At 38.5% G+C, this 26,418-nt stretch overlaps 2 protein-coding genes across 3 annotated transcripts in view; one reads left to right on the top strand and one right to left on the bottom strand.

Annotated features, from left to right (window-relative positions):
* The window catches only part of LOC128733000 (F-box only protein 11), a 28,155-nt gene extending 11,109 nt beyond the window's left edge, over window positions 1-17,046 (bottom strand). The window contains exons 1-2 of one of the 2 annotated variants that reach the window (XM_053826521.1): window positions 16,851-17,046; window positions 14,194-15,072 (exon numbers count right to left, since the gene is read on the bottom strand). In XM_053826521.1, the coding sequence (XP_053682496.1) occupies window positions 14,194-14,284 (91 nt within the window). In that variant the 5' untranslated portion in view covers window positions 14,285-15,072; window positions 16,851-17,046. Of the gene's footprint in view, window positions 1-14,193; window positions 15,073-16,596 lie in introns of both variants that reach the window. The other variant, XM_053826520.1, reaches the window with a different exon arrangement.
* A 6,389-nt stretch (window positions 17,047-23,435) lies between these two features.
* On the top strand, window positions 23,436-25,369 carry LOC128742852 (protein farnesyltransferase subunit beta). The gene is made up of 4 exons (XM_053839339.1): window positions 23,436-23,583; window positions 23,671-23,927; window positions 23,978-24,658; window positions 24,726-25,369. The coding sequence occupies exons 1-4, from the start codon at window positions 23,494-23,496 to the stop codon at window positions 25,129-25,131; spliced, it is 1,434 nt and encodes a 477-aa protein (XP_053695314.1). The 5' UTR covers window positions 23,436-23,493; the 3' UTR covers window positions 25,132-25,369.
* Window positions 25,370-26,418: the final 1,049 nt, after the last annotated feature.

Consider the following 26,418-nt stretch of genomic DNA (forward strand, 5'->3'; position numbering starts at 1 on the left):
GGACCAGAACGGCTAAAACAGCTACCCGTTAAAGATACGCCTAACTGGAGAGGGCTGATAAACTTGTAGGCGAGCCAAGAAAGCCTGAACTAACTCCCTAGCCGACGAAGGAGAAACCGCCGCCGCCAACGGAAGAGTATTTTAATCTTGGGACACTTTTGAACAATTTATTCGAAACTATTGAAAAATCTTAGTTTTACTAATATGCAACGAGAATAAAATTTAAATTGTATTTAACAAATCGGTTGGGGGGATCATGGCGAAAACGGCGATTTTTTGATAAAATCCTACACGGTGGCCAAATCCAAGATGGCCGCCAATTTTTTTTCACTTTGTTTATAAGCCCTATCTCTTCTCTTTACATAATCGTGTCGTTTGCAGTTTGTTTTATAGCAAATTTTGGAAATATCACAATATTTATATGATAATTATGAATCTTGCAACAAACAACTGGTTGTTTTATTCAGTTAATGCCATTGCACACCTAATTTTATGAATGTTTCTTGTGACATTACTGATGCTCAGCTTTCCAATGGTGGTCTTAAAATGAAATCGGTTGGGGAGGAGCTCATGGTGAAAACTTACTTCATGGCAAAAGCTAATTAAATCTAATATTGAATCAAAAATAAGCTAATTAAGCAGTATAAAAGCTTATTTGCCGCCCATCAAATCACGTGGATTGTTACAAAAAAAAATCGCACAAACCTGACACAAAACCAAAAAAAAAAACAACCTAAAAATGGATTATTCAATTCCATCGTGCCGAACGTTAGATTTCTTGTGATTCAACTAAAACATTAAGTGGTATGTTTTTTTACATATAGGCGAATCCGTACCAGAGCCACATATCAGCAAGGGATGAAAAATGCGTTTTGAATTTATACCGTTAGATAAGTAGTTATACAATGAAACAAATAGTTCGAGATTCAGTATAAAAATGTCGAACTCATACTTTATCTATAGGTTACCAGGGATAATTGGGGTTCGTTACCATTTCCGATGAAAAATTCGCAGAGCCACAAAAACAAAAACGCATACCGGGCTGACATGCAAAGTTGCAGTAAAAATATTACTGTCAAATTGGAATAATACAAGATGAAAATTTTCATCAAATGAATTACGCGTCATTATAATAATACACCGTCAACCACAGCGCATTTTTACAAACAATATAGCAAATACATTTCCGAATAAAACCACTTCTACCAAAGAGAAACAAATTCAAAACAGAACATCACATTGAACCTACATCACGTGCATAGGATCCGTCGGTGAAGAACTTAGCAATTAGTCAGCATAAAGCATAACGCGTGATGGATGTTTCACATGCGGCTAATTATAAAAGAGATACTTATACTTAGTGAGTAATAATTGTGATTTACATTATTCAGGGGTCACTAAACAAATCAAAGCATTACCATATGGTAGGATATTACTTATATGAACAACGATTGAAGCACAGCTACAGAGCAACATGCGTTATGCACTGCCAAGGTATAGCTGCAAAGCAGAGGACAGATAAAGTCCTCGCGAACAGAGTAATTGGTGTGCAGTTACCATGAGCTAAGAGCATTAAACATCACAGCAGTCGAGTATCTTTTAGGCAGGTCTGAAAACGAATTGTTGAAATTATGATACAAAAAACGGTCATGAGCAGTATAAGTTACCGGTAACTTTCTATTCTACAAGAACACGCGGATGAAGGTACGGTCAATTACAGAGATGACGGCAAACATCGTCCATTATTGCTTCTCGTATTTTCAAGGAACCAGACAACTGATTCGATCAACGAGCGGAATGGCTCATAAACATATATATTCTTAGTTCGAAAGTATTTTAATCATGGGCCACTTTTGAACGATTTATTCAAAACTATTGAAAAGTTCTAGTTTTACTAATATGCAGTGAGAATAAAATTTAAATTGTTTTTAACAATGTGCGTTACGCGTACCTACTTTACTTTGGATACTTCCGTCCAAAATAGATGGATCACACTAGATCACCCTATTTTCCCAGAAAACTCCAAGGGAAAATTTTTGAACTTTTAAACAATTCATCGCAAAATATTTTTTTAGGAAAAATATTATATTACAAATGTTTGCCATAAAATTTTGCAGTGGTGGAAAACTCCAAAGAAGAGTCCGAAAAAGTATGCCCATTGAAAAATTTCGAAATATTTTTTCTTATTTGTCAATTCATAGGTTTTGTTGGAAACACCGCTTGAGGTTGGGATTTCTAGAGGGTGGAGATAAATAAGTAATAGATGACAGAAGAGGAAAAGTAATAGTTGTCAAACGAAAAGAAGGTTAAGTGAGTTAGCACATTGAGGAGGTGGAAATAAATTGAAGGTAAGAAAGAGATTAAAATAGGTTGAAGGCAAGAAAGTGATTGAATATATTGTATCGACGATAAGGTGATTAAAAAATGAATAATTTACATGCTAATTGAACGCAACAAATTACATTTATATACAATGTACACGGAACAGAACAAACACGTTAAAATTTACAATACGGTCAACGCAAAGGTTAGCACTTTATTAAAATTATACTTATCCTGTGCTAATTAAAGAAATAAACTCTCTAGCTTTGATCGGCAAACTAAATACGTCGATTTACAAAGAAGTTTATAATTTCTTCGGATTAAGTTGTTCGTCGAAGAATGGCCCATCGCAATTCCAAAGACAATGAGATGGATGGCAACGATACTATACCCGCTGTTCATGCATTATGCGTTTACTGTAATAAAGAAGAATCCCAAGATATCAACTGGGTTCAGTGCACGAATTATGAGCAATGGGCTCATTTTTCCTGCGCCGGGGTCGACAAAACGATTACCGAAGTGGAATGGTATTGGTTGCAATGTGTTCGACCAGCTAATCAGCTGACAATTCCTAAGCCAAGTAAGGCAAGATCGAATAAAAGTAAGTCTGCTTCGAAAAATGACTCGGGATCTGCTCAAGACAGTAATATTGCTCCGGATCTATCTGAGCAGTTTGTGAAGGTTGTCCATTGACTACGAACCCATTTTTAGTTATTTCAGACCTCTCAGGGTTATTTTCGTTCATACTTTTGAACTTATGATGCGTTGTTTTTGGCCGACCCCCTGCCCCTAATAGTCCACTTAGTTCATGGACGGCCCCCTGTGAACTACTTTATACTGATTTTTATGTGTATTGTTTATAAACATGCTAATGTTCACTGTTTAGGTTTTTAGCCTAACTTTATGTTTTTGGCACAATGTCACCCCCTAGAAGGGGTGAGATTGTGCCAAAGTTCATGCACTTCCAGTAAAATTAGGTTTCATTGTAACTAAACCGTCTCTACGGTAGTTGTTAATTGAACAATTTAGTATATGTTGACAGGTTTGAAATTAACTTAGTTCCTAAATTGTGTGTATACTGAGATAAAGAACAAAAATATATGCTTTTTTTGGCACAATCTCGCCCCAGATGACCGTACCTTCTTTTAGCATGTACCTAAAAACCCCTTAAGAACTTGTTCTTACTTAGTTAACCCCTCTAAGGTCTACATCATTTTTAGCACCGCAAAATTTACTAAAATGACCGTAACTTTTTTATCTTTCAATATTTTTTTACCAAATTTGGGAATTTTGCCGAAAATATTTTCTATTTTCATAATATCTATAGATAATGGCCATATGTCATATGGTCCCGGAGTTATTCCGGAGTTCCTTGGGGGACCGAGATATGGCTTTTTTAGATAAAGTTGCCAAATATCTAAAATTTGTGTGAAATCTGTTGATTTTTGTAAACATATCATCGACTGTGGACATATCAGTTACTTTGTCGCAGTTAGGAGCCATGGTGCGCAACATCCGGATCCGGGGGGACACTTTAAATCCGGAACCGGTTCCCGTAACGGGACATTTCAGCATCAGTAAAGCATGTTGTGTCGCATATCAAAAAACATCATCATTCGACAAAATAGCGGTTAGCGATCATCTCATTTCTCTCAGAGGCCATATGGCCGATTTCAGGTCCCGGACAGGTTCCTCCGAAATCCGTTCCGTGCTTGAATCAGAAAAGAAACCCTCCCCGGACCCGGAACCGGCCATACGGCCTCTGAGAGACATGAGATGATCACCAATCCCTATTTTGTCGAATGCTGATGTTTTTTGATATGCGACACGACATGCTTTACTGATGCTGAAATGTCCCGTTACGGGAACCGGTTCCAGATTTATAGTGTCCTCCCGGATCCGGGTGGCGCGCACCATGGCTCCTAACTGCGACAAAGTAACTGATATGTCCACAGTCGATGATATGTTTACAAAATTCAACAGATTTCAAACAAATTTTATATATTTGGCAACTTTATCTAAAAAAGTCCCCCAGGGAACTCCGGAATAACTCCGGGACCATATGACATATGGCCATTATCTATAGATATTATGAAAATAGAAAATATTTTCGGCAAAATTCCCAAATTTGGTGAAAAAATATTGAAAAATAAAAAAGTTATGGCCATTTTAGTAAATTTTGCGGTGTTAAAAATGATGTAGACCTTACAGGGGTTAATAATATTGAAATTGTGTTTACAACTCAAAGAAACCTTCAAATCTGCCACAATCCGCCTTATTCCGCCATGGTCCGTCTTACCCCTTTGTCGGTTCTTCTTACCCCGCCTGGTTGTGAACGAGTAATCTTTAGACGTTTCGAAAATTGATGATAATTCACGGAAAAATAGACTAATTAATTCTTTATATACTTTTTAATGGTAGATAGATGAATGCTTTTCCTTGTGTGTAACAAGAAAAGCTGAATTTTCGTACACATTTTATGCTAGCAATAGATTCGTTTAGGGGGGCCGTCTTACCCCGCCTTCCCCTACCCCAATATACAAAAATCCAGTTGGTTCAAATCATGAGAACTTGGAGGTCATTCGTTTTTCGATATGAAATCCATCAGATTGGCTTTGCACCGCGTCTGGCAAGATTTGCAGTATGGCCTCGAGCTCCATCCTGTTGAAAGCAGTAATAATTTTTACCATACATTCCCTAAACGTAAGGCATCAAATTTTGTCCTAAGACCATTTCTAGATAGTATTTTGCATTCACTTTCACACCCTCGTCAATTGGCGGAAGGAAGGAGTCAATAAGACTATTTGTTAAGCGTAGTTACCAATATCCCCCCTCCTCACCTTTCCGCTCTTCTTCGCCCTCCTTTACCAAAAACTACAAGGTATACAGCCCGTAAAGTTGTACGAAAGGATGACGTAGGACTATATCAGATCATTAGATCAAGGACTAATGTAAACTACATTATAGTCATATTAAATATGATTTTAAATTTTTCTAGAAGTAGGGTTTTTTTCTAATTCCCGTCGCAATAAGTAAAGCCATTCTAATTTTCATCACTTATTGGATGGATTTAATGAATACTCCAAAAGTTCTTGTGCTGATTTGACTAAAACACACTTACCTTCCGATCCGTGAACTTTGAAATCACTGGAAAGCGACTATTAAAGCATATTATTGAAATAACGCAACTGACTTTATTTCTAACACTCGTCGTACCGTTTTAAAATCCGTCCATCAAAATTTTTCATCGTCCGAACTAAAAATCTCAACAATGTTTACGAAGCTAATGCGCATGTATTTCTGTAGGACGGCATGACAAATGTTATTCTACCCTTTTTTCTGCAGGCCAGGCAAGTTTTCCTGGCTGTAGAATAACGACAATACCTTGCGTGAGTTACTTTCATTTATGTATGACGGAAATTAAAACGATTAGTCGACATTGTCTTCTTCGTCGCACAAAAAACGTAGGAAATTTGGCTGGTAGGACTTCTTTAATGATAAAAAGCATTTAAATAGATCTCAGCTCACTTTGCTTGATCGCGTATGATAGACAACTAACTAAAATATTAGGGAATAACTAGTTTTGCATTGTGTGTCATAAAAATGCTGATATTTTTAATTATGTGTGTTGCGTAGGACGGGAATAGGCAATTACGACGATGTAGCAACATGCCCTAACTGATGTCGATTTGGATCCGGTATACATCATCTCGGACTTTGAGAAGGCTCTATAAATTCAGTGCAAGCTGAGTTTCTCGATGCCAAGCACTCTGATTACTTTTTTTATTTCGTTTTTAAAGTAAAGATTTGTTGAGATTCTTGTACATATCATCATGTTAATATGTTTTTCAATATAAATATATAACAAGATGTATTTGATCAGGGTACCTATATTGTGTTGTACCTAAGATTGTGAACCATTTCGCGAAATTATTAACTTTTTAGTTAAAATTTGACAGTTCGATAGTAATTTCACCTTATGTCGACAATAACCTTGCTCTGAAGCATGGTTATTATTGACAGTCCGATGGTTATTCTGAGAACCAATAAGATATGCACAGGTGAGGAAGAGAGCTTTTATGTGTTTCGCTGATTTTTCCTTAGATTTTTTATACCAATGCATGGACGCTTATCGTATAACGAACTTGTTTATTCAACCCGGGTTGAAATGAGATGAATTTTATCTATCAAATAAGAGCAAATGAACACCAAAAATTCATACAGTTCCAACCCGGATTGAATAAACAAATTCAATGTTACAGAAACATATCTTCTTCCTCGCCTTATATGCTCTCATTGCATGCAAAACAACTATCAGTCTGTCAAAATTTGAAATGTTTCGCATTCTGAACTGATTACAACCACTCGAAGCGAAATAATCATCGAACTGTCAATTTAATTTAAATTTAAATGTCAGTTCAATGCTTATTGCTACTAAAGATCAGGGAATCCTCTGCATCTTCACAAGTATTTCGGGAAAGGAATTGTTGTTAGTAGATGGGGGGAGCTAGATGGATAATGTATGTTATATGAGACTAACCTGGATATTCGAAAATTTTCTTGTAAAGCCAGTAATTACGAAAATTAAGATATAAAAAATACCTTTTTAACAAATTTAATATAATGCCAATGGTGATCATATACAACCATAATTTAATTTATATCAAAAAATACTATGCACATGCGAGATTTACGGCTCCAAAACTACGTGACAACTTAAACTTATTATACCTGAAAATAAAAATCAGGGATAATGAAACGAGCCAAAATAGTCCCTAAGTTGAACAGCATTTCCTCTTACCAACGCTAATATGCAGAGATATGGCGCCCTACACGCTTAATCAATGATTTGTTTTTTGCCTATTATTTAAACAAGAACTGGAAATTGTTGCCAATAACAAAAACTCATTTATGCACACATTCATCTACTTGAACCAATGATGTGCTTCACGTCAACAGCTTTATTCAACATACATTTTCATTCACCTTCGGTCTGCAAGATCTTGCTCGCCTTGCGCGGAATGAAAAGTTATAATACGATCATCTTTCAAAAGTCAGCTAGCAGAAGCGAGATTAGTACATCATGCACCACTAATGCTTCTTTTCCTCGTTACCCATAATGTAGAAGAGCTTGCACGCACCTTCCTTTTTAACACTAAACGTGCCGTGAAGGGGTCATTTGACTCCTTGCTTTTTTGGCTCATTTTCACAGCGTTGCAACACTGTTCCGCTTAACTATTTTCATTAGAAACGATTAATCCAAGTTAGTACTATTGCAACCCATCAATCTCGTACTGGATTCGCTTATGATATACTGCTTTATCCGAGGATATAATGCACTGGAGCAATTAGTTTGTACCGTTGAATGACTTATCCACAACCAGCTAACAGCTAACCTCCATTGAATAGAAACTTGAAAAGAAGTTTTTCTTTTAATGTAATTATTCTAGGAACTAAAATCGTTCTTCATAATGTTAGTTTTTAGTAAAAATTTCAAACATGGCAGAATTTACATCATTTAGATTGATGTTATTTGCAATTAGAATTTATGCTACCAAAATAATAGAAACCGGCAGAGTCATATAGAAATAAAACACTCACTTCAGTATGCACTAACAGGTCGTATGATCTTGCTACATACTCACCTTTTATCAATATTGTGTGAATATATACATTAGATTTTATAAATTTTAGCCACAACTGCATGACACACTCCGTCTGGTCTCAATACACACCCCTTTTGACAGTGAATAAACACAAAAGTTCAAGAAATACAAAACAAGTTCAAGACCCAACCACACAGAGTGTAACTCACGGAATGAAAGGGATTAAATACGTGCGATGAGAACGGAAACAAGTAAGTATAATGAAAACGAACATCGAAAAGCAGCAACACACAGAACAGTAGAAAAACAAAAAATGCAGTTTTCTTGGCCTCTCCTCCCACTCCCTGGTTTTCTCATTTCGAGCACACCGACGAATCTGTGCCGACGATCATAATGGCTAAAAGCGACCTCTGCAGCTGCTGCTTTGGATTGCAAGTAAACGTAAAGCTTTGCGAGAGTAAAGGCAGGACAAAATCGACTTACGATGCGACGCATATTACTATAGTTGAATGCACAGTTCTACATGAGCAAAAAAGAGCTAAGCTTCAATTGTAATAAAATTCGCGACGTCGCTTTTTTCAAAAAGCACTCTAAGGCTACGTAGGACTACTAACTGTAGGCTGTTCAAGCTGTGATCATATATACTGTGACCATGTGACCAACTAGGTATGTAGAAGGGTTTTGGTCTTGTTAAAATATTGTTAGTCTGTTCAGTTAAAAGCCATACATCTGTACGTCTGTACGTATGTACTTGTCAATCATGAAATATATTTGCGTATGTCAATGAATACTCACTCACTCAAAACACTCGATGAATTGGGTTTGTTAACATAAAAGCGACTAAGGCTGTGAACCATTTCGCGAAATTGTTAACTTTTAGTTAAAACTTGACAGCTCGGTAGTTATTTCTCCCCGAGTGGTAATAAAACGAATAGAGCACCAGTGCCACCTAGCGATCAAATTCTAAACAACACTATTTGTCGCAGGTTTTATCTGTCACAAGACAATGTTCACAGCAGATCTTGTCTATCTAATCAACTTTTTCGTGAGTAAGAACGATTTAAACGAAGAGAATTAATAAATTTAAGACAGCAAGGAAGATGGTTATTGACTCATTAACACCACCTAGCGAGCAAATTATGTCAAATACCAAAAGTAGCCTTGAAGATCTATGCTCGTGTATATTTTTGGAGAAGGAAGCATCGTTCTAAGTGGTAAGGATTTCGTGATATAAACGTCACAAATATGAAAAAAACCTGATCTTAGCGATCTATACTCGATACCACGAACACTCCCTTTCATACTCTGCGTGTATATCGTCGACAATTTCAAATTCTGAATCTTAAAGAGTATGACTAACTAGAGCACTCAAAACCCCATTTTCAGTCCAACCACGCAAGACTTCATTTTCTGTTCAGCCAGAGTGTATCATAGCAAATATAAGCCTTGGGCTTAAACATCTTTGAGATTTGACCGGTTATAGGAGTACAAGACAATTGCGGTGCTAGTGTGCAGCGATTCTATATTAACTCTAGCAGCACCGCCCTAGGCGAGATTTGAACATACGATGATTGGCTTGCTAGATGAACATCGTACTTCAAAGCTAACTGGGCGTACCATGTATGTACATTCTTAAATTATTAACACAGTACCATTGTACAACGCTTTAGTATCTTTTAACGGTTATTGACTAACTTCATAATTCGCATGTCCATACACTCACTTTTGGTATTTTTCCGCAAAATAATAGGTATCTGAATTCATGAAAATAAATGGATTTAAAAATAAATTATCGATAGCAAGCATCGTCACCAGTCAGTGCCATAAACATCAGATAGCAGCTTTACTAATAGCCTAGCCAACTCCGCCTGCAAATGACGGATCTCTGTAGAGGCATGTTCGAATGAACCTGAAGTTACTGACTACCAGAGCAGAGGGTCCAAAGCCCCTAAAAGGAGGATGGTTTTAACAGCTGTTATCCATGACTATTACGTAGAGACCTGAATGGATACACCCCTAATCTCACGCGACCAATGTCACGCGACCCGTGCCGAGGGATGAATACTGGAGGGGGTTCTATGAATACTCAGCCGCAACGAAAACTGTGTAGTACCAGGGCGCCCTCCACAGTAATTTGCCCTTGCTGCATTAAGCCGGTCACTGATGCAGTGGACCATATCTTACCGAGCAGCCTCTCTCTGCCGGAAAACAAAGAAACGAAGGGCCGGAGATGAGAATAGGGGAGGAACAGGACGTTTCTGTGTGCTGAAGAGTGAGCTGAAACAATGGGAGAGCCGAACAGTCGTGGCCAATTAGATAGCTGTACAACCGTTCAAACAATCAAAAAAAAATATAACGCCGAGTATTAAGGTTACTCAAAAGTTGCTGAGTCTCAATAAGAGAGATTCCTGCACGCATACCGGTCTTGTGACACACTGTCCGAGTAAATATCTTGGGAATCTCGGTTCCGTATAAGATGATATTTAACCTCGGAACACTTGCACTGCAATTGTGGAGCACTAATAAGACGCAGACTGCAGTAGCTCAAAAAGGGCCTGAGCCTAGGAGGATCTGGTTTGCGTCGACGATCATAATAACAAGGTTCATAAACCAAGTTATTCCTGATTGGCACTTGTCTCGCTCAAGTTACCAGCCTACTTCCTCAATAAGTGATAGATAAGCTTGTAACGCACAGTAAAAGAAATAAACGGGGCACACCACAATAGTTCAAAATACTGGACGAAGTGGTACGAATACCCAACCGAAGAGGAATAGCCTAGCCAGCGTCATCCACAATAGTAATATAGTTGATTAATGTCAAAAGAATGAAATCACGGATTTTAGAGCCAATACAATAAATTATATTTTCATGAACCACAGATCAAAACCTTTCGATCAAAGTATAAAACGCTATTGTTCGTCTTTCAGACATCTTTCAGACTTGATCCTTCTTTATCGAAAGACTTCGCAGCCGGCTAGCTAGAGTACAGAACAATTACGCTAGTGTAACAATCCTACTGATCCGAGATTCGAACATACATCAACTTGCTATGTTATATTAGCATTGTACCTCGAAGCCAACTGGGTGGCTCGACTGGATTTTGAAGCCACATATTAACCACTAAATATTGGTGGAAAAATTTTTCTTTGATAAGCCAACTAGAGATATGCGTACTATCCTCCGTTAATTTTTATACTACATTTGATTATCCCCCTACATTACTACATTTGATTTTTGGATATAAGACATTGCTGATAAATTACAGAGAGTTGAGTAGAGTTGTGAAAGAGGCTTATACGCAATTTCCAGAAGAAGTTGCGAGGTTAGAGCTTGTCATAAACTTTACCAAAACGGAATACGGTAATTGATAAAGAGTGTAGTAGCCCTTCGGGTGTTGCAACTGCGGTCGGGACAGACGAAGATATTTTCGAATTGGTTGATGAATACGTCTATCTTATTACATTAGCGGCCTGCAACAACGATGTGAGCCGTGAAGTAAAAGAGGGATAGCGGCTGCAAACCTGGCCGTCACAGAGTAGCCAGTTGACGTTCCGCAGCCTACAAGTTTGTACGAACCCCGCACTATATAAGACGCTAACCCTCCCGATTTGGTACTGTACGATACTGAAACGTATATGTTGGAGGAGAGAATGACCGACGAGCTCTGGGTGTTTTGAGTGTGGAATCCTGCGATCGATTCAAGAACGAAACATGTTTTTTGACATAAAAAAATCAGCACAGGTTCTTTTGTCAACCCAAAGAAACAGCCCGTTTCTTACAAGGGGAAGAAGGTTCCAATCGTTAAAGGGGCGTGTTTCTCTTGTATTTAGAACGATAGCAGCTGTTAGTGCCTGGACGATAAGAGGAGATTTCTGAAAGGGGAAATTGGGTGGCCATTGATAAAGGGGAGGTTCTATCTCGCTTTACAGGCATTACCGAAAAGAAGACAGATTTACAGGTGGCTGAGACTACAGAAAGAGAGAGCTGATGAAGGGTATACATTCACATGAAGAAAAAGGATTTTGTATCTTGTCGGATGGTATGAGAATTTTGGTTACAATAACAGATGTACAAGTGACTCAGAGACAAAGGGGCTCGAGTAAGATGAATTCCCCGCAGATTCCGCTTCAAGACGTGCTCAGATCAACAATGATCTCACGAAATGATTGCCTTTAGATTATTGACTCAACTCGACATTTTACGCCGCCCTCGTTCAATACGGAAGAATTCCATTTTGCTTTTTAGGAGGAGTAAATGTTTATTGTGAGGAATGAAAAATGTATGAATTGGAATATAGTTGTATTTCGAATTTGGCATGGTTTGATTTTGGCATGTCTCGATTTTGGCAACAAAAGTATTCTTTTTTGGCAACACAAGATATTTCACTTCCAAAAATATGCTTAAATATCAATCAATTTCCGCATACATGCTTCAAATGACGAAGAGATGATGCCCTCAGTATGTTCATGAAAAAAAGTTATGTGGTTTCGAACAATAATATTTTTATTACCGTAGGACTACGTCTTACCGCAGAGTGCCAATAACTTATTTGCACCGGACGGATTGGCAGCGGATAGGATAGGATTGTCGGACTTTTTAAACATAAAATGGTTGCAATCGTTGATTAATGATATTTAGTCAATTTCCAAAGCATTTACATTAAATTTTTTCATATCGAAAAAGGGTCTCCATTTTGGCACGTTTTCGATTTTGGCAACATAGGTGACACGCATTTGTTGCCAAATTCGAAATTCTACTGTATATGACGTTGTAGACCATGAGAAATATTGATCACTCTCGAGAGCGTCGATTGTTACCCCACCGCGTAGTAATTAAACGAAAATGACTTCAAACACACTGGTCCTAATGTGTTTCGACTGATTGACTGAGTGCACAATAGTACAAGAACCACTAAATTAATAAATGTGTTATCTATACTCAATGCGAAATACATGTTATGATAATTACGCGCTCTACAGTACGGGTGCTTTGCTGAGCATTAAAATTTTTAGGCTGTGAACCATTTCGCGAAATTTTTAACTTTTTAGTTAAATTTGACAGTTCGATGGTTATTTCTCCTCGAGATCGAGTAGTTAAAATCAGTTCAGGATGCTAACCATTTCATATTTGACAGATTGATAGTTGTTTTACGCAATGAAAGCATATAATATATGCTTATATTATAAGGTGAGGATGAAGATATGTTTCTGTAACAGCGAATTTATTTATTTAGTCCAGGTTGGATTTGCTCAAATAGGAGCATAAATAGATAAAGTTTATCTCATTTCATTTCGGGTTGAATAAACAAATTTGTTATATGTTAAACATCCATACATTGGTGAAAAGAAAATTCAAGGAAAAATCAGTGAAATACATCGAAGTTCTTCCCTCACCTGTGGCATATCTCATTGGTTCTCAGAATAAACCATCGAACTGTCAAAAATAACCATGCTTCAGAGCAGGGTTATCTTCAACAGAAGGTGAATAACCATCGAACTGTCAAATTTTAACTAATAAGTTAAAAATTTCGCAAAATGGTTCGTATTCGTAGGTAACAATCCCGTAGAAAAACCTACAACTAAAGAGTTGTTAATGTTAACCCATTATGACCCGGTGATGCATTGAAATTACATGTTGAATTTTATACGCTAGGATATAACCGGTTATATTATATACAATTGGGTCGTCGAGAGAAATAATGGGAGTATTCACGGAGCGCTTGCTAAGTTGCGTATACGATGTATTGCATATTTATACTACCGCTATTTCCATAACAGTTGCATTTCCATAGAAACTGGGACTGTTATGCGAATAGTGGCAGTGACGGAATACATTGTATACGCAACATAGCAAGCGCTACGTGAATACCCCTAATGATGTGTTACCATTTTAATTTAGGTGATGTAGGTATTTATATGTTAGTTTTGCCAAACAATTTCCAATCTAGTTGATAGATTTTTTTTAATTTATGCTATGCTTTGCTATTTCCGCACAGTTACACCACTTTTTTAAATGCCTAGCATGTCCAGTTAAAACAATCATCGTTAGTTCAAACATCGATTTTTACTCAATGTAAGCTATATTTAAAATGTTTTTACCCTAGCTCGGCTGAATGTTTTATCATGAGATCTTCATCTGCCAACATCCAATCACAAAAAAAGTAACAAAGCTGGAAAAGCCCGAAACGATTATTTTTACAGTCGGTTTCTGATGCTAGAATAATTTCTGGTTTTATTGTTCTCTTCCCCTTTCTTCCTTCCTTACCTGATGTTCTCGACGGTAGCGGAATCCGATTTCCCTTCCTGCGGGAACGTCTTACATACGACCGGGATGAGGAAAATGAAGCACTCGGCATTTTTTCTCGCGTATGCTATTTTTTGTTGTTGATATTTTAAACCATCCAAAAGTAGATCTGTGCTTTTTCGCTCTTTTCCCTGGTTTGACAGATACAAGTCCTGTTGTATGCACTAGTAGTAGAAATCGATTTTCCAGCTGCTTCCTTTCTCCTCTCCACACAAGTATGAGCTGGTTCTTCTCTGGTTCCTTTACTCCCGGCCGGAGCTGCAGGTTCGCTCTTTAACCACTACCAGCTCATCCGGAACCAAAATATCCATCCGGATAGACATTGCAAAAAAAAAATTTCCGAAAGCTAATTCACTTGCACTTATTCGTTAACTGGCTTATGACATAGCAAATCTTCCAACAAGCAGACACATTTCACTTTTCAGAGCCTTATAGGAATACGAAAAAAAAAATCACAGACCTTTCTAGTGGCCTTTCTTTGCTGATGGCTGAGCTTAAGCTTTTTTCGGTCGTTTTAATATTGCAACACAATATTCCAATGCACTCTTCACACACTACGCACTTGATTTCATTGCGAACGAACAAAGGAGGCGATCGTCCAGCAGTTGTAGTCCATCGGCAGAGACAGTGCGGCGAGTCGATGTCGAATTCGGTGCGGCCATTTTTTAACTTTTGAACAGCATTGCTTGTTCTCTGCTCTTCCACCCCATGAGTACTGTCTATAGCGCTGGCTCTCGCTATTGGCTTCCACACTACTCTTGTAGGCCAGCTTTACTTCTCGCTGTCTGGTTGCTGCTGGCCTCGTACAGAAATCTGCTACGGCAATGCGTGTTGCCAGATCTAGGAATAGGAAGAATAGGGCATAAATTATTATCCAATGGCCGATTAATTGTACCGACATTATGAAATTTCGAAAGAAATCTTTAAGTTAATTGTTCTAATCCAAATACTTGCTTATATATAAAATATAAACATCAAAAAGAGATATCAAAATTTTTTAAATAAGACAAATTTTATCTACTAATAACACATTTAAAATTTCTGATTTTCATATTTTAGTTGTTTCTGTGCGATAACAAGACCTGATCGCTTTTTCAATTGTCGCCTCCACATTTCAGGTTTCAGGCATTTGAAGAGGATATGAAAACTGTATATATAAACCTGAACTCTAAAATTTTATATTAACCATTGTGGTTGGTCCAACAAGCCCTACGTAACATGCAAGCTTGCTCTGTACAGTTTGATTCAAACATTCAGTTGTTCTGTAGAAAACGTCAAACGAACCTCAAGAATTACGGATTTTTTGTGGATATTAGATTTATACCTAAAGATGTAAAAGCACATACCTAGCCATAGACAGTACATATGTAAGTTTTCACTTTGGTGATAACGAGTAAGGGATGATCCAGAATTTTGAATAACAAAACATTCGCAAAATAGCCAACTGCTTTCGTCGTGTTGAACGTTTTACTCATCGGTTCAGTGAAATTCCTGAACCAGCTAATGAGAAACTCCATACCGTATTTGCAACAATGAAATAATGAGCATTCTAATAAAAAAATATACTGTCAATAAAATTCATATTGCGTGTTTCGATGCAGGCTAAATCATGAACGACTCGCAGGTTGTCATTCTTCAATTTGGCAATTTGGTTCATTGAACAAAAAGTTATTAAGTTGTTATTTAAAAAAATGTGTACTAGTTCTGAGTAAATTATCATGGAAGATGAAAGACAAGTATTGGAGGATATTTTGGACCGACCTTATGCTTAAAAAAAAAAGCATAAAAATTCAGTGCCGCGTCTTGCAAAGGAGTTTCAACGTCCAATGCCACTCGCTGGCTAGGTGGCCAAATACAACAGCAACGGTTGAGTGTAAATTTTCTGTCTTGCGGCGACTAAAAATACATAAGGACAAAAATGGGCGAAAACCGGAAAAACGTATGATTGCTCGCATCATAATACATACGCTACGCAGCATTATTCAGCATGAGCATATTCAGTTGGACCTATTTAATAATCTGGTGAGATCTGTGTCGAGGTTCGACACTGGTCTAACAAACTAGTGGCCGCATGTTCGAAACCCATTTGGGAGTAACAGTTAGAGTGAATATGGTCGCATCATTAAGTAGCAATCAGAAAAATAAGACTATTTCCCTACTAATTAACAGATTTACTATTCTGAGACAATTGTATTTTGTTTACTAGCTTATGTAAAAGAAGTTGTGAAGCAAATAATCGGAACAAACGCATTTCTAGATTATAAAAAATGAAATTGCACAAAATCAATCGTGCATACCTATTAGCTGATTTTCTACCGCTGTTTACAACCCTGCCAGAAACCTCAGTTTTGTATCCGAAGTTACCTGTCTTGCTTTCTCCGCCGTATTTCTAGGTCACTCCCGTCACTCCAGACTTCAGCATAAACCTAGCAAAGCGCATAAACGGGATGGCCGAGTGTTGCTTGACACACCCACACTAATAACACTTCGGAAAAAATTCGGCAGCAGTTCTACTTCTAAACAGCAAAACTACAGTAACACGAATAACACACGTACATAACTACAAATTGCTGTCTATGTATTTAGTTCTTGTTCGGAAGAAATCTTTGCCACCGCACCTCTTCGTTCACCTTCTCTATTACGCTGACAGTAATAATAGGTTTTCCTCCGATGCGATATTTTTGAAGTGATTTTCGGGTTATTCAAATGCGATTCACGTTTTACAAATTGGCAATACGAGTAATCCTAACATTAAAGTAACGATTTATAGTAGACATGGGCTTAGAAAAATAAAACTAATAGTACATTTTTCACTTTTTCACGGAGGGGCAAATCTTCCTTCTTTTACACAATGGCACCGAACTGAGCGAGAAACAACGTTTATTGTGCTTCTTGCTTTCGCTGAATAGTCTGAGCCGTTGATGCAATCATCGTCATTGATTGTACATTCAAACTAAAGAAAAAAAGAGATGGAAATACTGACTTGTGTTGCCAGAAATGTTGCACAACGCATTTATACCACCAAACGTTACACACTACGAAGAGATTATTTTGAATGCGATTAATTCTAGCTTCCCAAGTAAAGCCTACCCAGGTAACCGCTGAGCACTGAATTAAGCTTGAAAGCTGCTCTAAATTTGCAAGTTACATGCTGCCAGATATAATTCAGCATTGTCAAAGCATAGCAGCTTTAAAATGGCATTCTCAATGCTGAATTAATATTTACTTGAAGCACTATGAAAAGCTGATTAGATGCTCTAAGCAAGCTTTATTGCCGTTACCGGCATCAAAAGAGATTTTGAACACTGCTCACACTTGCAGGAAATCTCCTTGCGAACGTACGCGTGATAACAGAAAAAATGCTTCCCTCTCTTTTTGTCTTACGCAAAATCCTGCACCGCCGATTGAATAAACATCAACACGAATCTATAGGGCATATGCATACGGATAATATGCAAGAAATATTTCTATACATGTATGCCATCACATAAAAAGAAAATAAAAGGTAGGTAATTCTCCCAAAGCGCAACTTATGGAAGATATGTGAAAAACAAAATCTTTCCCTCCATTCCGCTTTGATAAGCAAATCAAACATCCGAGTTAAGAATTTCGGTAATTTAAGTAGAGCTATTGGCAGCTGACTCGCAACTACCGTTTACAGATCAACTGGTAAAGGCGTTGCCCTATACTCCTCTTTTCCTATTCCTATCGACAGATTGGCTGGCGGTTCAATTCTAACCGAAAAAGAAAATAACAAAAAGCAATCTTGAAACGTCAACAAAGTACACCATAAAAGCATAACAGAGAGGGAAGATAAAAAAGGATGTACAATATATTTTTCGCATTTTTTTATGTTTGACGTTTTACCGTTACGCAACAGGCGTTACGTTTTATGACTTTTGTAAAGCTCCGAGCACTAATGTAGCCGGATATTTCGCCAAAACCGGCTTTCTAGCAGCTTTTTATAGGCATATTGAACTATGCTGCACGATATGGTGTGCACCATAGGCTAATAAAAAGCTAGATTTCTGCTGCTTTAAGTGCTCACTGGTTACTTGGGACGTGTAAGTTTTCTATGTTTATGCTCTTATTCTTTGCTTAGATAACTTTTGTTTTGTTCTATTACGTACAGACTTACAAACAACACAGTTACAATGTCTTACGTTAACCGAAAATGATAAAATTTAAATGCTGATTGCGTTTGTAAAAATTTGTCCATGTTTGAACGGGCAAACACAAAGCAAGCTACCCTAGCATTCAGCTGATGAGCGAGAGAGAAATATTGTTGCTTTTCTCATCACTCTTGCGTTGACAGTTTCTTACGAGATTTCGTGTGAGTGTAAAAGAGATACTTTGACTGCGAGCAACCAGAACAGAGCTGCGCGCAACTGTTAGGCGCACAACTAAACCTACGAAAGAAAAATTTTAGATAATAATCGCAATATGCAGCTGAAAAAATATAGACTAAAACTAGGTCAGGAAATGCTCAAAAAAACAAAGTTTTTAGGATTTTTTCTCGCACTGTTTTCTTTTCGGGTAGCTTCTAAGCTTAATTCTCAAATTTACTTTATTAGAAATGACCTCGACACAGCCGTTTTTATGTTAGACGACTTGAAACGAGCCGAACTGTGTCGATTTCGGTACAAGTGCCGAACTCTTGGCCGAACTGCAAGATTTGTTAAATTCGTTATAATCTTATCGATCTGGCAACCGTGCTGTGCAATGTGCTGAGTGTCCGACCCCTTGGAATTGACTCTTATGCAAAACCTTGAACAATGTCACTTACGTGTTTAACGCTTATTGAACAGTAAGTGATGCGTACGATATGCGATTTTCAGCAATTCAAAACTGACCAGAGAGCACATAGAGTAGTATTGGGCGTTGAAGGCATAAAGATTTTCCAGTTTTTTACGCGCCATAATAGCGATGAAAGTGGCAGAGGTGGGACAGAGATCGAGCAGAGCTAGAACCGGAAAGGAGCAACTCCCGGCGGAACTCTGCAGGAATGGCCAAGAACCGCCAGCAACGACACATCACTGGATGGTTTCAGGGGTTTAGGAGAGAGCTGCCGGATGAGTGGATTGAGGGTGTGGTTTGTCCCATCTACAGAAAGGGGGATCGGATAGATTGCTGCAATTACCGCAGCATAACGCTGGTCAAAGTCACCAACAGATTTTGTTACGTCGTCTATCCCCGGTGGCTGGAGAGTTCGTAGGGTAGTACCAGGTTGGCTTTTGAAGGCCCGTGCTAATACGGATCAAATTTTTACTCTTCGGCATGTCATCTAGATGTGTCGGGAGTACAACCCATCATATTTTTGTGGATTCCGGGGCAGCGATTCAGTCGGGCGTGAACAGCTGTGGTGCGGTTTTCCGTACAAAGCGACGTGTCCGAAATAGAGTTGTACCACAAACTATACAGACAACACGCGAACGATTTTTTCAGGTCCCACAAGGGACGTGAGAAAGTCACTCACGGTCCCTTCACAAGCACTCATTTTTCTCACTCGTTAGTTCATCAATAGGTTTTATAGCAACGCAAAACAAACATTTATAGTTACCATGCAAAACAACAACATTTCCTTGCCAACCCAAAGCTATGGTCAATAGCAACGGAAGGTACTGTTATTTTTGTTACAAAACTTGACGACACGATGGATTTGGCGCTAATCTTCGTTGGAGATCTCCTAAAAATTATTGGCCGCGGATCCCAAGTACGACGCATTCATTTAAATTTAAGGCAGCTCCAGAAGACGTCAGACGAATAGAGCAGGAAATTGCGAGTGGACTGAAAACTAAATAACAGATGATAGAAGAAACACCCATACTTGTTGTGCCAATCACCCAGGAGAGCCTGGGAGTCAAAGATATGAGTAATACGGGTGGAAGAAATCTGAAGAAAAGGCGGATTGCTGAACATGATGCTCCCGTGGACCAATTAATCAAAACGAACGGAGATATCATATTGCTGGTTAGGAACACTCCAGAACTTTGAATGTGCTGGGAAACTTATAATAAATGCATACGCTTTGTGGTGAACTGTACGAAGATCTTCGGGTGGTGAAGTAGCTTCAATAAACTCAGCCGCATCGCTGACGGGGGTTACTACGGATACAGCAGGACCTTCTCGGCTACCTGCCGATATGCTGAAGATCTTCTTATTCCTCTTACAAGGAGGGAACCACTGTAACCTTAGAAACAGAGGTGAATCCCACAGACCTGAAATATTACTAAGTGGAAAATGATGGTCCAAGGTCCAACTGGCTTAACCGAATCGATTCAACCAGATGTACGGGTCGCCATTGAAAAAGTTGTAAACCATTTTAACCCAGAAAAAGAATGGAAGCAACTTCCATGTGCAAAATGGTGCGAATGAAGAACATCGAAACCTATTATAATACTCGGCAGACTGATGATCAACCAAATACCACGTTTGACAAAGAGATTCTCAAGCACCCATGAGGATGCTCTGATTTCGATTTACCGTCGGTAGCCAAGTCAAAGACCGAGACAAAGTACCCAGATAACACAAAATCGTAATAGAAAGTTCACAATAAATCGTTTTCATGTCAATTTCACATTGGAATTGTATAATGATTAGAGTATGTCAAATCCAAGTGAACAATAAGTTGTTTTGCAATCGTGCGTGTCTTCATATACAATTCATGACTGTGAATTATAAAGCAGCATAGACAATTGCAATATTTGATTATATCTTAATCATATATTCAGGAGTATTTAGTTGCGTTTTATAAAAACTGCGCAAAATAGAATTGCAAATAGTTGTCAAAATTTTCGCACGTATATCGCCTCCACTTTGGTACATATATGTTCTTATATGGCGTGAAATATAACTTTTTCGTTCAGATATGATTTCGTATACCTCAGTTGCAATCGAGATATACAAACCAAATGGTTTACTGGGTACAATTTGATGTCTAATGTCAAATCTAGTTTCACGTCCAATAGGTTGCCCATGCTGATGAGGCACGTTTGTCGTCTTCTCTATGAAATTTAATGTAGAAAGATGCTTATGATGTATCTCGGAATGTATGTTCGATAAACCGATTCGTTAGAATACAAAATAAGGCTGTATGTTTAAATTCTAATAGTTTTGCTAACCGTCCTTTCGTATTCCAATCGCATTAATTTTCTTCTCCACGTGGGTAATATGGATTTCCAAATATCCTATGACACGTTCCAGCGTTACGGGACACAATCCCTACTATGCAAATCAGTTGCTATTTCATCAAAATCCTGACATACAATCCCTGACATGTCCTCGTTAATCAACTATTTTACAAGGTATTTGCCAAAAAAATGGTGAAACAGGATGCAGTTCACACAGTAAAACTGGGTGCTAATTGTGTCCCGTAACGCTGGAATTTGTCCTATTAAGGAAGAAAGTTGTACGTGCAATCGACAGTCTGTCAGGTGGCAAGTGAGCTATTAGATTTTTGTTTAATTTCAATGTTTGCGATTTTGCCAGTCCGGAGACGAATATGATCTTCGTTTCTATTTATTTTCACGGGATAACTCAGATGTATCCGTTTCGACAGGTAGGCGCTTACAATGCAAGTATAACAATTATTTTTTCCATAGTTCGTCACATTTTGGGCATGCAAATCGTCAGTTCCTTTCATTAATTGGAGTATACTGATATAAGCATACCTTGCATTGATAGAATTAGCACTACATAGAAACATTATAACCCAGGTAACCAATAAGCATTTCCAATGCAATTTAAAAGCAAGTCAATAAGCATTTAAGTTGCCTTAAATGCTACTTAAATGCTATTTTGGCAAAATATGCGGCTACTTTACTGCTAGCCCTCTTATAGTGCTGACAATGCCATTTTGCAGCTAGTTACCAACAAGAAGAATTTAAATAGAATTGTAGATGCCAATTTACAACAGTTATGCAGTCAAAAAGCTGATAAACAACAACCTGCAGTATAAAACGCCAGGGATGCTAATAAACGACAGATTTACTGCTTATTTTAATGCTTATTGGTTACCTGGGAAGTGCAGTAGCTGAAAAGTGGCGAAAAAAACTAAAATTCTAAGACTATGTAAGATATATCAAGAATTGCTTACCTCGTCAATCTACATAAACAGTTTATTGCGTAAACTTCACACAAATGAACTAACGAAAATATCATAGCTAATCGGGTTGCTGAGATTTATGCGCAAGTGAATTTCTAAATTCCTAGTAGAGCAAAAGAGACAGATAGTGTTTGAGAGCCATATTAATACGTGAGATCCGTGAGATGTGCAAGGGACGAGATTCACTCACTTCAAATGAAACTGGTCCCTCAGATTTTATGCTTTTTATTCTACGCGTAGTGTCTGTATAGTTTGTGGTTGTACTGGAGCGAGTGATGTGTTGCGTGCGTGTTTGGGGGGCCCTCTCTTTGCTCAACATGTTTTTTATTGATTAATTTTTATGAATCCCTTTTTTTGAGTAGCATTTCCTAATCCCAGAATGCCGCCTTAAATAGTATCGATAAATCTAATATCGATGCTTCACGAGCGATATATCGACGGTATCGATAAAGCGGCGGATTTGATATTGATATTCAATTATCGATACTTTTGGGAATTTTGCCCAATCCTAACTCGAACAACAAACAATCATGAATGTATCTATAGTAACTCCGTCAGGGCGAACTCGACGCTCCTCCAATGAATGTCAAAAGATTGTGCCCACTTGTGCTCAATATCCGCCATTATCGCTCGTGGAAAGCTGGATTAGGGAAATGTCAAAAATGCTGTCCAAATATTACGAACACGTCCGCCATTATGGCTCGTAAAAAGCTGGATAAGCTAGAGTGACTATATACAGAGTGGCGACAATGTCAAAATTGGAATGATAATTATCTGTCAGTGTCATTCCAATCGAGCAGACAACCTATCCAACGCGTATGCAGGAAAGACAAAGAAAAACCTAGGATAAACCGCATTGCATACATTTGGGATGACTTGGCGCCACTCTGTATATAGTCACTCTAGGATAAGCTACTCGCACTTACAGAAAATCTTATGCCCTACTGTCATCGTGTAATCGTGTGAACCTAACAAAAGCAAAAATACTTCCCGCCTCTTTTTTTCTTACGCAAAACCCCAAACAACATCAGCAACACTGTCATCGTGAATATAACGTCAGTGCGTGATTGCAGAATTAGTTTTTTGTTCCATATGAAATTTCGTGGGCTTGGGGTTAAAATTTAATTTGTTATTTTCGATAAGAATTCAACCAAACGATGTACATGGAGCAATCTCGCGGTTTAACTCAGATCAAGCGATTCCAAACTGATGATGAAGGGCGAAAAACGGCCACGACTATTGAACAGGTAAAATTGTTTTTCACACGCGTGTATTACTTTTATCAATATAAAAATAGATTTGGGTTTGCGAATGATTGTATCGTTTTTTTGCAGATAAAAACCGAAGTATCAGTCGAACGGTTCTATAGAAAATATGAACAGCTGGCTGCAATGGATCCAACGTTGCCCAGGTTGCTACGAACAGAACATGCTCGTTATCTGGAAATATCATTAGAACGCTTATCCACCGGATACGAATGTTTGGATAGTAGCCGTCCATGGTTAGTCTATTGGATACTAAATGCAGCCAGCGTACTGGGTATTAAGTTTAACGATAGCTTGCTCAACCGTGTTGTGGATTTTTTGATAAAGTAAGAGCTTCTATTAGATTTTGAAATGTTTACAATCATGCAATTTTAAGGTGCCGAGATCAAAACGGTGGATTTGCCGGTGGGCCTGGGCAGGATCCACATCTCGCTCCAACGTATGCTGCAGTTAACGCACTTTGTATCATAGGTACAGATAAAGCACTGAATGCCATTAATAGACAGACCCTGAAAATGTTTCTTGGAGCGGTGCGAGAGCCAAATGGTGCGTTTCGGATGCACGTTGGAGGCGAATTGGATGTTCGTGGAGCATACTGTGCAATAGCATCGGCAAAACTTGCAGCACTTTCGGCAGAGGACGAGGCAATGCTGTTTGAAGGAACGGCTAATTGGATTACGCAATGCCAAACTTACGAAGGTGGTTTCGGAGGAACACCCGATTTAGAAGCACATGGAGGATATTCCTTTTGTGCTGCTGCTGCTCTTGTTATCTTAGGCGGCGAGGAAAAATGTGATCTAAATTCTCTGCTTCGCTGGGCTGTTAATCGACAAATGGCATTCGAAGGGGGATTCCAGGGACGAACCAATAAGTTGGTTGATGGATGTTACTCATTTTGGCAAGGAGCACTGATCCCGGTAATTCAGAGTCTGATAGCTCGCAAGGAAGGTCGACCCGAAGTTATGAATACCGTGTTGTTTCATCGAATTGCTCTGCAGGAGTATGTATTCATCTGTTGTCAGAAACCTACCGGTGGCCTAATCGACAAACCTGGAAAGTACGTATATTTTAATTATCGCGTGGTGAAATGTTTCAATCAACTTCTATTTACTTATGATTTTTAGACCAGCAGATCTATACCATACGTGCTACACTTTAAGTGGCCTAGCAGTAGCACAACATTGTGAAACTGCTTTGCCTCCTATGGTATTTGGTCATTCGGAGAATGAATTATTGCCTACGCATCCTGTCCATAACGTCCCGCCCAAAGCTGTAATAGATGCTTATAAATATTTTCTGAAACATGAATTATTGGAAACCGAGAAGCAATCGAACGGCCATTGCAATGAGTTCGAAGACATTGAGATGAGGGAAAATGTGGAAATTCATGACGTGGAATCGATGTCGGATAGCACCATTGGAGCGGTGTTGAATGAAGATAAAGAGTCCGAGCAGCACGAAGGCACGACAACTGAATCTTCCAGTGTTTGCAGCAGCAGCAGGACTTCAGAGGAACGATCTGAGTCATAGATGATGAACCTTGTTTTAGTCTTTAATAGAGTACATATTTTGCATCATCAGCAAATCGGATTTTTTACAGCGAAGAAAACATCTTAGGTTCTGCTTTAAAATAACAGAGCCTACAAAAAATATTGGGAAAAGTACTACCACATCAGTAATGGTGGATTGAAAACAAACTAGTTCGCCGACTAAATTTATTTTAACCGCCATTGCTAGCATTAAAGCATTTGCTGTTTATACGTTTTGTACATACGATAAATATAGTATTTTTCATAAATTTGTGCATATTACGTACATTACATAATTTGGGATGGGCGGTTTTATTCATGGCTGGTAGGCCAATGGGTAAATAATGCGTACGTGCCTTGCGTACCTGTAGGTAGAAAATATTCCACTTAGTCTCTTATCCAGCGATAGCCTTGAGCACCTAGGTGAATTAGGAAATGAGATGGTTTACCGCTAAAACTAAAATTGTTCCATCACGAGTCAGTACCGAGTCTAGTAAAATGTTTCTAATAAAGCAACCTACAGGAACAGAGTTACTACGAGAGATCAAGAAAAGTCGATTCGGAACACTCGGCAAGGACGAAGGATTGAGGATAAAAGGTCGTTCAACTACACCATCATAAACGTTCGCTATCCACATGAAAATGGACTTGATGAGCAACTGGAAGCGACGTACAGCTGTTTGCCACGGAACATCACGATCGTGGTCGAGGATATGAATGCATGTCAGTAGGCAAGTAATCGCCTCTATTCTACATACCGATCGGAGCCGGATCTGATAAGAAATTGTGCTTCGATCGGAATACATCGTATGCTATAAAACACACGTCGAACGGGACGTTTCTGATCGGCCCGACCGGAAAGCAGAATCGAGGCGAATGTATAGACTAGACTGGTCCCCACAAAGATATTCTTAAAGCCACCTAAATCATCTGAACTACGAGCATTGAACCAAATCGATCATATTCTCATCGAAGGTTGGTTTTTTTCTGTAACATGTGCTCCCTACGGGGTGCGGATAACGCCTCAGCTCATTACCTGCAATTAGGTAAAGCCCTATAACATTAATGTTACAGGGCTGCTTTAGATCAGACGGGGTAGAAATTTCCAAATGCCATAAATATTGTACAAGTTTCAAATGATTGGCAACGCTGCTCACGTCGTTCCATTACATCATGCTATTACTACTTTATCGAGCCAATCTGTTACGCTGGTTATTCTCCAATGAGAGTAAATGGAGTAAATACTAATACTCTCATTGGGTATTCTCTACACACCACTACCAAAGCA

This window comes from Sabethes cyaneus, chromosome 1 (genome assembly GCF_943734655.1).
Source record: "Sabethes cyaneus chromosome 1, idSabCyanKW18_F2, whole genome shotgun sequence".
In the NCBI taxonomy this organism is placed as follows: Eukaryota; Metazoa; Arthropoda; class Insecta; order Diptera; family Culicidae; genus Sabethes; species Sabethes cyaneus.